We start from the raw sequence: 15,773 nt of genomic DNA, 5'->3' as shown, positions 1-15,773 counted from the left end.
AGTCCCTTACAGCTCACCAGCCCTCTGCTGGAGGTCCTCCTAACACCTGTACAGGACTTAGGGGTGCAGGTTTCACAGTAAGTTGGGGTTTCCCCTCAACCTGGCACACGTTTCAACTCCTGGAGTACTCCACCACATCTTTGTGGAGTTTTGGCCAATTAAACTGTTGTCTTACATGGGCTTTGATCTTTTGTATAGCATCATGTACAGCCACTGTAGTCTCATGAGCCCTTCTTAATGTTTCTCTCCGGTACCTCTGCGACACCACTAACTGGTGAACCACTGTCCACTCCTTGCTCTCAGGTCTGTGAGGAGAACTCCATTTCCTCATCAGTACCTCATTCTTTAAATACTACCAATCAGGGACTCCCTCTGCTTCACTTTCAGACTGGGCAGCCTGTGCTAACTCTCGCGATACTGGGTCGGCTCGCTGAGCCTCAGCTAGGGAAATCCATTTAATTCTTTCCCTGGGTCTCCTAACTTTCCAAAGAAAGTCTCAGACAGACCGACCTGGTCATTTGCCTGCAATGATAATTCAGTCTCCTCTGGGGGAATTGGTTTGATTATGGCCTGATCCATTGCACATGCAGGGAAACTGCAGGAGACCGTCTCCTGCCATTGCTCTGTCTCTCTGACCTCCTGCATTCTTTCTTTCACTATTGGGCAAGGGGCTACCACTTTCACCCCCGCCGGATCATTACCTAGGAGCAGGTCAACCCCGTCCACAGGCAAACTAGGGACAATCCCTACGGTCACCGGTCGCGAAACTAGGTCGCACTCCAGGTGCACCCGGTGTACAGGTACAGGCATAGACTGCTCGCAGATACCATTCACCACCATTCTGGTGTTCACTGTGTTCTCTGGGGGGAATGGTCAGGCCGTTTCCCAGTAAAAGGAATCTAGTGGCCCCTGTGTCCCTGAGAATTACTATGTGCTTGCTTGCCCCACTCGACGGGTATGGGGTTACTTTCCCTTCAGACACAAAACCTTGATAACCCTCAGGAATCCTATTAAATTTTCCTGCACTTGCAGCAGTAGACTTCCTGGGTCTCACTCTTACTGCAGTTAAAGTCACAGCTTGTTCTGTTGTGCTTTCCGTCAGATTCTCTTCTTCACTGAGTGGGTGTGCCCTGATTAACCCTACCAGTTTTCCCTTTAGTTTCCAGCAGTCAGTTTTTAAATGCCCTGCTTTATTACAATAGAAGCACACAGGTCTCTGTGTCTCACTCTTGCTCACAGCACCTTCATTTTTGGCTGGTGTCTCCTGCTTTCCTTTCTCTCTCAGGACTGCTTGGGCTCCTATCACTTTCCCACCCTTTCTCCTTTTCGGATTTATGTCGGTGACTAGGAAAGGTTCTCCCTGGGAAACCACTTATAAATTAAAGTAAACTCATCGCCCAGAACGGCCGCTTGCCAGGCTCTCTGAACCTGCTGCTCCTCTACATGGGTCTTTATGGAGAGTGGGCGAGAATGTTTAAATTCCTCTAACAGAATTAGTTCTCTGAGATTCTCATAGCTGAGCTGTACTTTAAGAGCCCTCAGCCACTGGTCAAAAGCCAGCCGCTTACTTCTTTCAAACTCCAGGTAAGTTTGATTAGCTTGCTTCTTGAGGGTTCTGAACTTTTGGCGATAGGCTTCGGGTACTAATTCATATGTCCTGAGGATAGCATTTTTGGTCAGTTCATAATTTGATGAACTCTCATCTGGCAACAGGGAATAAACCTCATCGGCTTTTCCAGTTAGCTTGCTTTGTAGTAAAAGAGACCAGGTCTCAGCTGGCCATTTAAGCGGCCTCGCCAGTTCCTCCAAAAGACACAAAAAAATTTCTACATCTTCCTCATTGAATTTTGGAATTAGTTGAATTAGCTTTAACAATTTTGTCCCCAGCCCTGAATTATGCTCCTCCATATTGGCCATGCTTTCACTGGGGTTACTCTGTCGCCCCCTAGTTAATTCAAGCTGCTTCAGCTCTCTTTCTTCGCAATCCTTCTGGAATATTCTTTCTCTCTCTCTCTCCTCTCTTTCTTTCTCTTCATGTTCTTTCTGGAAGGCTCTCTCTTTCTCCTTCTTCTGCCTCTCTCTTTCTCTCCCCTGTTCCTTCTCCTGTCTTTCTTTTTCTTCACGTTCCTTCTGGAAGGCTCTTTCTTTCTCCCTCTCCCCTAATTCAAGTTTCCTCTGTTCCAATTTTAGCTTTGCTAGCAATGCCCTGTCGGATCTACTTCAAACCTTCTTTCTGCTTCTTCAGATTCAAGGGAAAAATGATTGGCCACTAGCCTTAGGAGTTCAGATTTCCTAGCCTTGCCAAGTACAGTGATCCCACACTGCTCAGCCATGTTCCTCAACTCCTCCATAGACAGTGCTTTTAACTTATCCCAAGTTACTTCACCCTGGCTTGGGAAGCTACTAGCTTCAGTTGCAGACATGTTAGTATTCAAGCACACACAACCACAAGAAAACCTGTATTGAAATCTTGCTCTTTTTTGATTGGGAACAATTTGGCTTCCCACTTCCAATTTCTCTCATTTGTCTATGGGTCAGTTCCGGAAGCAAGCTCCCAAATTTCTGTTACGACCAGCAGAGAAAGGTGTCTAGGGGTCCCTCTCAGCCTTCACCTGGTCTTACCATAACAGGGTTTAATTTTAAACACACCGTGTTTTTAGCTCCCCCTTGGTGAATCCTTGTTCACCGCTTTCCAATTATAAGGCAAAGAAACCAGCAGGTTTCTTGGGTTTAAAGAAGAAAAGTTGAAATTTATTAAGCTTTAACTGAAACTCTAATTTGGTTGATGCATGACAGATACAGATACATGACATGCCCATGCTAACATGCATAGGCTATACACACGTGCAAATAGAGACAGAAAAGAGCAGAAGAAAAATAAAGTAGAAAAATTTGAGGCAATATCTGAAGAGTTTTTGTTACGGTTATTGAGCTCACTGTCGAGTCCTTGATTGCAGGTAGATCCTGCTTTTCGTTGGGGCCCAGTATTCTTCTTATACCTTGTTCGCTGTAGGAAACTTTTCTCTCTTGGGTTCATGTGTCTTCAGTGAATTCAGAGGCTTGTGAGAAAGAGATGGGAGGAGGCGGGAGAGATCTTCTCAATCCAAGAGCAAATAGTCTTTCTGAGTTCAAACTCTCTGTGGCCAGTTCAAAAGAAAACCCTGGAACAGCCAGTTAGTCATCTGACCAGCTGTTTTAACCTGTCCTGGCCCTTGTGGATTGTATCCTCCTTAGCAGGCCCTGGAATGCACTTGCTCACCTTCAATGTCTTTTCGTATGTAAATTTTTTTCCAGCCATGGCTGATCTGTTTAACAAGTCATTTCCCCACTCCAACAACAGTTAAAAATCAATGTTCTTGGCAGGTGGGAGCCTATTATGATGATATTTGCTCATGGTTTTGTGTCAGTAGTGGTACGACCGAGGCGGGAAGAGTGCACTGTTAGTTCAGTCCCACTTCTCCACAGGTCACAACATATATTTAAATTTTCCTACTTACCAAATGTCATGCAGGCCCCAAATGCCAAGAATGAGGCACACTAATTTCGCCACATGGACATTAAATTTCAAATTGTTGCTGGGAAGAAGGCCTGTTACAAGGGGTTGCCAGGCCCCTGGCTGGAAAGACATTTTTACATATTAACAGACACTGCTTGTAACAAAGGAGCTATCCCCTGCTGCAATACAATAAACAAAGCCAGAAGTGGTTATATCAGTCGGTCACGTGATTACCCTGCTGGCCAACTTGCGGAGTATTAAATTGTAGAGACAGTGTTTGAACTGGCAGAAAGCTGTTTTGCTCCTGGATTGAAAGACCCTTCCTGTCTGCTCCCATCTCTTTCTCGCGGAACTGAAACCCACTGAAGATATATAAGCCCCAAGAGAGAAAAGTCTCCTACATTGAACAAGGTTTAAGAAGAATACTGGGCCCCAAAAAAAAGCAAGACCTACCTACAATCAAGGACTACAGTGAGCTCGAAGAACCATAACAACAACTCTTCAGATATTGCCTCAAACCTTTCCACTTTAATTTTTCTTCTGCTCTTTTCGGTCCCTATCTGCATGTGTGTATCGTGTGTGCATGCTAAAGTTGGCGCATCGTGTGTCCATAGGCATCAACTGAATTAGAGTTTAGGTAAGTTGAATAAAATTTCACTTTTCTTCTTTAAACCTAAGAAAGCCTGTTTCTGCTCGTTTCTTTGCCTTATAATTGGCAAGCGGTGAACGAGGATTCAACAAAGGGGGAGCTAAAAACTTGGTGTGTTTAAAAATAAAGCCAGGTGAAGGCTGAAAGGATCCATAGACCTTTTTCTCACCTGGTTGTAACACTGAAACAATCAATCAGATACTCTATTTTACCCCAGAATAAAGTGCACCAGCCAAGTTTCTTTAATAAACAACAAAATTATCAATTTATTATAAACCAAGTTTTAACCAATAATTAAATAAAACGTACATACAAATTGAAATGCTAAAACCCTTATTTATCCTAGCCCTCACACACACACACACACACACACACACACATACATACACACACAACCAGTTAACCGGAAGAAAAGGGATTTTTGTTTACAGCTGTTACAAAGAAATCAAAGAAATTTTAAAAAACCACTTATGCTGAAAAAAAGGTATGGAATGAAGTCCTTTGTTTTGGTGAGGTGTCCCAAAGGTGAATAGGTGGCTATCGGTGAAATTGTCCTAGAACAGTTCTTTCCAGGCAATGTTGATGATCAGTCTGGGTAGGCTTCCAACAGATGCAGCACAGAAAGCTTCAGTCAGGCTTTACAGCAGGAAGCAGCAACAAGGATTTTCTTAGGTCTTATAGTAGCAATGTAGCAGTAAAGGTTCTTCAAATACAGGAGGAAATACTAAACACTTGATGCAGGAATTCTTTTTCAAGAGAAAAACATATCAGCTGTCATCTCAACACAGCAACTGAGTTTTTCTAACAGTTCAAAATGAAACCAAAACTGTTCAGATGCACGTTCTGTGACATCTATAAATCTTGGCCTTCCACTCCTTTGCAAACATTTTTTCAAAGTCACAAGCACCACCATACCTGCTGGGTTAATTGGACACAGGTGCCTTCCGTCTGTTTACATTTCACTCAGTTCCAAACCTTCTGTTGATCTTTCTTTAAAAAAACCCACAAAGTTCAGCAATCTCCAGATGAATCAATGTCCAGAATTCAACAATAGGTTCTTTAAAAAATATTTTACAAAAGGAACAGAAGAAAACTCTTAACAGTAGCTAGTGTGGGACAAGTTCCAAGAACCAGGAGACCATCCATTCACAGACGAAGAGGGGAAACTGAAGGTGGGGAAATGATTCACTGGGGAAAAACAAAGGTGGGAGGAATTTTAATTCCACCAATAACTAATAGTAACGCACTGAAATTGCACCGATAACTAATAGTTGTACTGGTAACACTTAGATTCCCTTCAAATTAATATAATAATTCTATAATAAGTCTATATGTAACTGGTAGTATAGGTGCAATGCCAAGATAAACTAGCTGTAACTAGTAGTAATCCTATAACACACTGATATTCACCTTGATAACGACAACCACAATCCTCCTGTACTGCACCAAGTGTGGTCAGGCTTTCCAATCAATGCCACTTTTACTAGGCCCAATCTCCCTGCCTATCGCCTTGCACACTTGTTTGGGCTCAGGTTCCGTATAGAGGTGACAATTCAACTGGGAACCTCAGTCCGAGCTTATCTGTAATTGGACTTAACTTGTCAAAGTCGACCTGCACAGACTGATCTGCACCAAACCAAAGAAAAATCACACAGCAAGCAGTGAGCTCAGTGTTGGAGCATTTCTCACAGGTCACGTAGCCCTAAACTCATCTCAACACTAACAGTTCCAAACCATTCCCTGGGCTCAGACTCAAGAAAGGAGAGTTTTCATGGAATGTTAATAATTACAACACAGGTTGAGACCATTCAGTATCCAGCTGGTGCTGGCTAGCTTCCGGTAACCCCATTCACCACCCACCTACCAGTAGTTCCATTTATATTCCTTCATTTCAACTATTTATCCCATTCCCTTTTAAATGCTATTTCAGTTTCTCCCCTCAATAGCTGCTTGCAGTGTAGCCTCCTATAGTCTAATAGCCCTCAGTTCAAAAGCTTTCCTCTTCCCTTCCTCCTTGGTTCTTCCAGTGAGAATCCTCGGTCTCCATCCCATTGTTCCCCATTCGCCTATCATTTGCAACAATCTTTGTAAGGATCCCCAGGTTCCACTCACCCCTTTACTGGCTGCTCCTCTCTCAGCAATGTTCCCACTCACCACTTTGCAGCTGCTGCCCCCAGCTCTGCAGAAAATGCTGAATCTCTCATCCATCCTTTTTCCCCCATCTCCCCTTCGCTCAAGCCCCAATCCCTTTACTTCCATTCCCTCTCTCCCCATTCCCTTGAACCCCATTTTCCTCTCCATCTCCCCCATTTTCCAGTCTCTCTCTCCACCAATCCCCAGTCTCCCTCTCCGCTGAGGTCCCATCTTCCAGTTTTCCTCTCCCACCCCGGGCCTCCATTCCGCAGATTCCATCTCTCCCTCCACTCAAGTTCCAATCCCCTGATCCCCATTCCCGAATCACTCTCTCCCCTGAGCCCCCATCATGCAGTCTCCCTCTCTCCCCATGCCCCTATACCATGATCCCCATTCACTAGTCTCCCTCTCCCCTGAGCTCCCATCACCCAGTTTCCTTCTCTCCCTGAGCCCCCATTTTCTGATCCCAATCTCCCTCCCCGATAGACAGGGACCGCTGCTGTGAGCAATTTAAAGTACGAAGATCTCCCAGCTTGCAAGATTCATGCCCCAATCTGGGATACTCACAGGTTCTCCGGAAGGCTTGACGACTCCAGCACAAACCAGGAATCAACTTGAGAACTTGATCTGTATAATTTAGTACCATACTAAGTGGTGCAATTATTCATTAAGGCATTGGTGAAGCCCTTCTTCCTGTTTGTCTCCCAAATACCGTATACCATTTATCAGCTGGGAGGATAGGCAGGACATTTTGTTTCAGGCCTCTCTACCCATTAGTATGGGTAAGAGAGTGCATTCTGACCCCATTTGACAGCTTTCCTTCTGGTGAAATGCAGCCTGACTTAGTAGGAATATTGTTACATCATCAATAATGCTGCACAATTTGCACTTCTGTTTGCTGTGCATCTTCTATATTTAGCACACATGAACATTAAGTTGTGTTCTTACAAATCTGACTAACAATTTGAGATTCTTTTTAACACTAAATAATTCAGTGTTTTAGGGTTAGTGCTGGCAATAACATTCTGAAACTCTGATCCTGATCTCAGGAGGAGTGAACCAGATATACTGAAGATAGCAATGCTGGAAATCTGGCAGGCTGCACTGGCTCACCAGTATTGTCTTCTGTCTGTCCTATAGGCCCACACCGAGCCACAATCAGGTCCCAATCAGCTTGCTTGCCCAATGGAGAGTATTTGTATCAAGATATAACAAGATGATCATATGTTACATACATATGAATTAGGAGCAGGAGTAGGCCTCTCGGCCCTTCGAGCCTACTCCACCATTCAATAAGTTCATGGCTGAACTGATTACTCCACATTTCCACCTACCCCAGATAACCTTCCACCCCCTTGCTTATCAAGAATCTATCTACCTCTGCCTTAAAAATATTCAAAGACTCAGCTTCCACTGCCTTTTGAGGAAGAGAATTCCAAAGACTCACGACCCTCTGCGAGAAAAAAATTCTCCACATCTCTGTTTTAAATGGGTGACCCCTTATTTTTAAACAGTGACCCCTAGTTTTAGATTCTCCCACAAAGGGAAACATCCTTTCCACATCCACCCTATCAAGACCCCTCAGGATCTTATAGGTTTCAATCAAGTCGCCTCTTACTCTTCTAAATTCCAGCGGATACAAGCCTAGCCTGTCCAGTCTTTCCTCATAAGACAGCCCGCCTATTCCAGGTATTAGTCTCATAAACCTTCTCTGTACTGCCTCCAATGCATTTACATCCTTCCTTAAATAAGGAGACCAGTACTGTACACAGTACTCCACATGTGATCTCACCAATGCCCTGCATAGCTGAAGCATAACCTCCCTACTTTTGTATACAATTCCCGTCATGATAAACGATTCTATTAGCTTTCCTAATTACGTGCTGTACCTGCATACTAATCTTTTGTGATTCATGCACTAGGACACCCAGATCCCTCTTTGCTTTAGTGCGCTTTCTAGAGGGACTGTTAATCTGTGTTTACGAGTTTAAGTGAGTACAAATGTACCTTTCCTGTAGTTGCATCTGACTACTGATAAAATGCCCTCTAGAAATACCACGGAGGGCAATGAAATGAATTTTAGAATTTGTTTAAATGTAGCAAAAATGCACAGCACATCTATAATTCAGAAGGTGGGGCCTCCTGGCACCTTGTTTTCATTCTAACAAATTATGCTGCCAGAGAACTGGTAAAATTAATAAACAATCAGTAAGTCATATAGTGTAATCATTTACATTGCACTTCTTGAAATATTTAATTTTATATTATGAAAGAAAGACAAATAAATTAACTGCATCTTTGGAAATTTTCTTTTAAGAGTTGACTGCACTGGTGTCATCTACCCCGTGTGTATTTTAAGATATGTGTTTTAAAAAGGATTTTCCCCCATTTCACAGAGAGCACAGATTGGTGTGGCACCACTGACCATTACTTTAGTACGAGAGGAGGTCATTGACTTTTCCAAGCCCTTCATGAGCCTGGGCATTTCCATCATGATCAAGAAGCCGCAGAAGTCCAAACCTGGCGTCTTCTCCTTTCTTGACCCATTGGCGTATGAAATTTGGATGTGTATCGTCTTTGCCTACATTGGAGTCAGCGTGGTACTCTTCCTGGTCAGCAGGTTTAGCCCATATGAGTGGCATACTGAAGAACCAGAAGATGGACAAGATGCATCGCCAAGTGATCAACCACCCAATGAGTTTGGCATCTTTAACAGTCTTTGGTTTTCTCTGGGTGCCTTTATGCAGCAAGGATGCGATATTTCGCCAAGGTTGGTCACTTATCTATTAACTCTGTGCATTTTATGGTCAAGCCTGATGCCATGGTGCATATACGTTACCTTTTCCCCCTTTAATATAAGTATACCCTTTCTAAAATTTATTTGAATGCTTCCACAAACAGTAAGGTTCCGAGAGAAATTGCTGCTTTTTTATAGATAAGTGAAATGTGTGAATGACCTCATTTACACATTTCTGCACGTAACTTATATACACCATGCGTAGACCGTAAAATGCATAAAGTTATGCTGATTTTGTCCCCTTGGAGGACTACCGTGTGTTTGCTGCATACCTTATTTTACGGTCAACTGTCCAGGTGTATATAAAATTTCATTTCTGTCCAATCTGCACCCGTTGCTGAAATGAAAAGAATTGAACTCTAATGGCCAAATTTTATAGCTGAATAGTTTTTCAGTACTCAAATACAGGAGCTCACTTTCAACTATGTATGAGTATATGTCTATAACATGAAAAATATTACATCTGCATGGACTTTCCTGTCAACATTTTCCATTATAAATTCCTATATCCACATTTATAATGGAAACTGCCTATGTAAATTTATCACACTGTAACTACACTTTCCTGCTCGTGAATCAGTGACTCAGTTTAGCTCACATGGGAGATCTACTAAAAGTATTAATGTATTTTTATTTTTAAAAATTACCCCTATACATTTTACAAAAATAAACTAGGGCTGTAAAAAGATTAACAAAATATGTCCCAGTGAAAATGCACTGTCCCTTTATGTATGCGTTGCATTCATATTGAAGTTGTTCTTAAATATGGTTAAGCAGATGGTTGAGATTCTAAAACAAGTATAGAAAGAGACGAAAAACTACCTTGGGAAATATGATGGTTCCAAAGCTGCTGCGACAAAGGGCGAGTTAACTGAGGAATGAATTTGTCAGAGTTGAATAGTATATGGGTTGCAGAATTGAACTAATATCTCTGAATTTTTCTTAACTTTCTCCCAGACCTCCAAATATAATTAACAGACCTCTCTCAGGGTTGGGTTAAATTTATAATTGTATAGGGTCAGATAAGTCAAAAAAGCTTTTCTCATTTTATTCTATTTTTATGACAACTTTCAATTTGGTACAATCAGCTTCAGTTTCTTTCAATATAATGGGCACGGCTAAGAAATAAGCAGATATATTTTCCAGTTCGGACATTCATTGAGGTTGGCAGTAAAGGAGCAGAAAATTGGGATTAAAAGACCAGCAGTGTGTGTTGGTGTTTTTAATGCTATTTTGACTGTGGGTGGCCTGAATAAAGCATGGAGGTTTGATTTGAAATTGGCTTACAGAGGAAGTACCAGCTACTAGCTTTGAGAATGATACTGAGATGTGGAGATGTACAGAATATACTACCCAGGGATCGGTGCTAGGGCTCTACTGTTCCTAATCTACATAAATGACCTGGATTCATAAAGACACATTTACCGACATTACCAAACTAGGGACCGCAACAGAGTCTAGTGAGGCAACCAAGGAGTTACAGAAAAATGTAAATAATGTTCACACGTGGGACAACTCGAACAGGTGTTAATTACTAGAAATTAAGTGCAAGGTTTTACACATTGAAAGAAAGAATATGAAGCATGATTAATGGTGCTTAACTAGTTGGAGGAGAAGCTAGAAGAGTTCTAGCATGGGTAAGGGACTCAACTCTGACCATGTGTAATCTTTGCAGAGCAGCCATCAATAAAGCAAACAACATGCTAAGCGATATTGCCAAATCAGGATAGTATAAATGCTGGAGCTAAATGGAGCTTTGGTCAGGCTGCACCTTGAATGCCACATTCAGTTGTGATTACCAAAGTGCAAGGGAAATGTTTTCATATTTAAGAAAGGATATACTTGCACTGGAGGCGGTGCAGCGAAAATTTACTAAATTGGTCCCTGGGATGAGGGGGTTGTCCTATGATGAGATGCTGAGTAAATTGGGCCTATATTCTCTGGAGTTTAGAAGAATGAAAGGTGGTCTCATTGAGACATGCAAGATTCTGAAAGGGTTTGATAGGGTAGAAGCTGAGAGATTGTTTCCGCTGGTTGGGAATCTAGAATGCGGAGACATAGTCTTAGGATAAGGGGCTGATCATTCAGGACTGAGATGAGGAGAAATTACTACACTGAAAGGGTTGTGAATCTTTGGGATTCTCTACTCCAGAGGGTTGTGGATGCTCCATCATTGAATACATTTAAGGCTGGGATAGATAGAGTTTTGGTCTCGCAAGGAATCAAGGGATATGGGGAGCAGGCAGGAAAGTGGAATTGAAGACCAGGCTCAGCCATGATTGTATTGAATGGCGGAGCAGGCTCGATGGGCCATATGGCCTACTTCAGCTCCTGTTTCTTGTGTTCTTGTGAAACATCCACTCCCTAAAAGTGGTGCAGGGTTGGGCCACAAGGCTGATCCCTGATGTTAAAGAACCTATAAGGAATGTTTAAAAAAAAGTCTTCGGCTTTCAGTGAGAAAGGGACTGTTTGAGAAGTGAAACTGACAAAGTTTTACTAGAAAAGGTTGATCCTAACCTCTATTTCAAGTTAAATCACAACTGCCAGATAACCTGGGAAAAGGCAAGTTGGGGACTGATATCAGTAAGCTTCGCACAAAGAGTGAGTAATATCTGGAATGGTCCTCCTGTGGCAGCTGCAATAGTGAAGTATCGTTCTCTAGGAAAGGATGAAAAAGATAAGATGAATAGCCTCCTTTACCTTTTTACCTTTCAATGCCATGGTTTTCATAAATCAATTTGCGTTCATTTCTTTAATCTGCAGATGCTATGTGACCATTAATTTAGCATTATATATGTTAATGGCTGCTTTTGAGGGAGTAACCATGATTCATATATCACAGAATCACAGAACTGTCACAGCACAGAAAAGGCCATTCTGCCCATCGTGTCCACAGTGGTTCTATATCCTGCAACAATATAGCATTAGTAAGGCCTTCCAAGGGGAGGTTAAGTTTAGGCAGCTAACTGCTGGGAGGTACAACGACATATTGCAACTGCAGCTTATCACACCTCTTCACAACACACACTAGCACTGAGGTGCAATATAATAAAGTCCATAACCAGACCAGGGTGATGATTGAGCTTTTGATGTGCTCAAACAGCAGCTCAGTAATCATCACCATTCTGTTGGCTGCTTCATGAATGACCCGGAAAGGTCATCAACATTTTGCTGTATGCTGCTCAAAATTGCCATTGACAGTGGCATCAGCATGCAGTTCACCGATGATCAGCAAGCATTAGGGATTAGGAGCAAGAGAATGGTAGCACCTTTTGATTGATGGCTTCTTGTCTGAGCTGTTGCGGTGGAGCATTTATCTATTGTTGCCTGTAATCATACAAATACTGCCTGTTTGTCTTTTGTTTTCCTTCATCCTACGAGTAACCAATAAGTTGCTATCTTTTGATGTTTACAAAAACGGCCTAAGTAGCACGATGTTTTAATCAGTTACAGTCAGGATGGCCAATAGGTGTAGCCCAAAACCTAAGAACAAATTAAAATTAATTTAACCTTCATGTGCATTCACATGTGTGTGCCCTAAATTGCTCTGTGCTGTTAATATAGTTTATGTGCTTGACTGTAATATGTAAAATTATGACTTATTCTGTCCAAAGATTTATGTGTTGCATAATGGAAGTGCTGCTACCATGTGAATGGATGAAATTAATTTACTTTGTGTGTATAGCTTTGGCTCACTCTTATGTACCTCTTAATGACTGGAGATCAACACTGGCATTAGCCTGAGAGCATGTTACCTTGACTCAGTGGTAACACTCTCACCTCTGAGACAAAAGGTCATGGCTTCAAGACACACTCCTAGATTTGAACACAATTGAGGCTGGCACATAATCTAGTGCAGCACTGATGGAACGTTACATTGACGGAGGTGCTGCCTTTTGGGTGTGAGGTTAAACTATGGCCCTGCCTGCCTTCTCAGATGGACATAAAAGATTCCATGCCACTCTATAAAGAAGACAGAGAGGTTCTCCCAGTGCCCTGGACAAAAGCTATCCCTTAATCAACATCACTAAAAACAGATGAGCTGGTCATTTATGTCATTGCAGTTTGTGGGGCCTTGCTGTGTGCAAGTTGTCCTATGTACCAACAGTAACTGCACTTCAAAAGCAACTCAATGATCGCAAAGAGCTTTGGGAGCTTCTGAGGACACAAAAGACATTATATAAATGCAAATTCTTTCATTCTTTACCCAGTTGACAAGGCCACTGATCTGTGGTTTTCACTGAAAAATGGCTGTGAATTGCAAGTACATTCCTGAAAACACAGGTAAAAATCCCAGAAAATCACCTCTAATAAAAAAGGAATTTGAGTTATTTAAATACCATAAACAAATGGTCCAAATTATAAATGGACAGAAATGCAGATTTAAATTGTAAAATACTATTAAGAATCTCAGAGTCACACATAAGGAAAATTGTTTTTGATATTTTCAGACACTGTAAAACAGGGGCTTTGCTGGCTGGCATGTCCAGCAAGAGAATGCACATGGGAAAGAGAGAAATAATAACTTGGTTTGTGCATAGACCTTTTCAAAAAGTACTTGGAAAACCTGCTCTTTTGCTCCATATAAACACATTATTTGGGTGATTTTGACTTCCACCTGAAATGGGCATGAAATCATCAGAGTAGCTGCGCTGTCTGCCCAAAGCTGGTGTCGGAGGCCAGAATCATTTTTGGGTTCAGACCTTGTTTAAATGCTGCCGGCAATCTGCGGGTGCCAAGCGGGTGCCCTGCTGCAACTTACCACTTGTCAGGTTACCGCACTCGTGGTAAAGTTGGACATGATCCCATTAATTAGTTCACAGATATGAATGAGCTATACATAATCAGACTTGACACTTTTATTTTTCATAAATAAGAGTTTTTTTTTATTGGATCTCAGTGGAGGGTAGAAAATCAATTCTTACTCCCATTGAAAAACAGTATGAACTATAATTTACTGTTTCTCTTTCATCTTTCTGTGTGATGACTTCATGCTTTATTTGTATAACTATATTGAGGACATTTTGTAAGTTGCTAATTAATGGTATATGCAACTTCAATTTTTCGAAATATGTAACATTTGCAATATATTTGTCACAGTAAACACATTCAACCTTCATTCCCAGAGTCCCATTCCAGCACATTTCTAAACCAGGCACATAGAATCATTGAAGTTATTTTGAAGGTTATCTTGAAATTGTTTGAATTTTAGTCAGTGACATAGACTGAAGATGCCCCAGGGGCACTATACAGCATATTTTAAAGCATAATAATTTGCTTGCATTAAATGTTCATTTAATAGAAGCATAGAATCATAGAATAGTACAGTACAGAAGGAAGCCATTTAACCCATCAAATTTGCAAGTCTCTTTCGAAAAGCAATTCAGTTAGTTGCACTACTCCACTGTTTCCCCATATCCCTGCAATTTTTTTCTCCTTCAATTATTTATCCAATTCCCTTTTGAAAATTAATATTGAATCTGTTTTCACCACCCTATCCAGTATCATTGCAAATCCTAACCACTCGTGTAATTTTCTTTTCCTCACGTCACCTCTGGTTCTTTTGCCAATCACCTTAAATCTGTACCCTCTCAATATTGAGACATCAGCCATTGGAAACAGTTTATTTTTATTTACTCTATCCAAACTCTTCATGATTTTAAACACCTCTATCAAATCTCCTGTTCTAAGGAGAACAACCACAGCTTCTCCAGTCTACCCACCTAACAGTAAACCCTCATCGCTGGAAGCATTGTAGTAAATTTCTTCTGTACTCTCTCCAAGACCTTCATGTCCTTCCTAATTTGTGGTGCCCAGAATTGAACACTGGGGCTGGGGCTGAAATTGTGTTTTATGTAAGTTTAGCATTTCCTGATCTTGAATGGCCTTGTATTGATAGGTTCCACGATGTCACATGACATTAACCAGGGCTTATTGGAAAATAGCAGGTGTAGTGTCCAGGATTGCCAGTCCATTCATTTCAATGCACAGAAAATCATAGGTGGTGCTCCTGCAATTTTCCAATAAGCCGCTCGCTGTCTGCAAGAAACTTTCATCCTCTGTCATGGCAGCTAAGCACTTGAACACCAAATAAGAAGATTTCTGTCCCAAATGTTTTTGTTTTGTGCTTTACTGTGAAGTGAGAGAAGTCAACACTGGAGAATGGAACACTTTTCTACATATGGCAGTCAGTGTCAGCACTGAGCACTCTCCAGTAAAGTTTAGCATTGTCAGTTGCAGAGAAGCACTTTCCCTGTTCAGCCCCAGGTGTTTTAAAACACCTTATACTGCATCGGATCAGCACTATACTGTGTTGGCATTGATTTGGTAAACAGATGTATGAGAGAGAGACTGATAGCAACCTTGGTAAAAATATCTCAGCTTGGAAGCTACTATCAGTGACATTATTATGCAAACATTTTAAGAAGATACCAAATTCCTCTCTCTGCTATTATAACAGAGGCATTAACACAGCTTCTGTTCAAAACAGAAACATTTGACAAGATCATGTTAAGTATTCACACAATAACAACACCAATAGTAATTTCTAGACTAACATGTTTTAACATCTTTCAAAATACATTAGAAATTGAATTTGCAGTAAGTAACTTGTGCAATTAGCAACTTTTAAATTGTGAATATACTTTATAATGAGACAAGGAAGCAAAATACAAAGAATGGATGTGTGTCATTCAGGA

General features: G+C 41.5%; 1 protein-coding gene across 3 annotated transcripts in view; it reads left to right on the top strand.

Annotated features, from left to right (window-relative positions):
- LOC137370971 (glutamate receptor 4) overlaps positions 1–15,773 on the top strand; it is a 271,296-nt gene that overhangs the window by 222,139 nt on the left and 33,384 nt on the right. For all 3 annotated transcript variants that reach the window (XM_068032865.1, XM_068032864.1, XM_068032863.1), the window contains exon 11: positions 8,675–9,048. In XM_068032865.1, the coding sequence (XP_067888966.1) occupies positions 8,675–9,048 (374 nt within the window). The remainder of the gene's footprint in view (positions 1–8,674; positions 9,049–15,773) is intronic.

Source organism: Heterodontus francisci, chromosome 6 (genome assembly GCF_036365525.1).
Source record: "Heterodontus francisci isolate sHetFra1 chromosome 6, sHetFra1.hap1, whole genome shotgun sequence".
Lineage (NCBI taxonomy): Eukaryota > Metazoa > Chordata > Chondrichthyes > Heterodontiformes > Heterodontidae > Heterodontus > Heterodontus francisci.
Note: the sequence above shows the minus strand (reverse complement) of the source record. Positions and strands in the feature narration are given on the sequence as shown.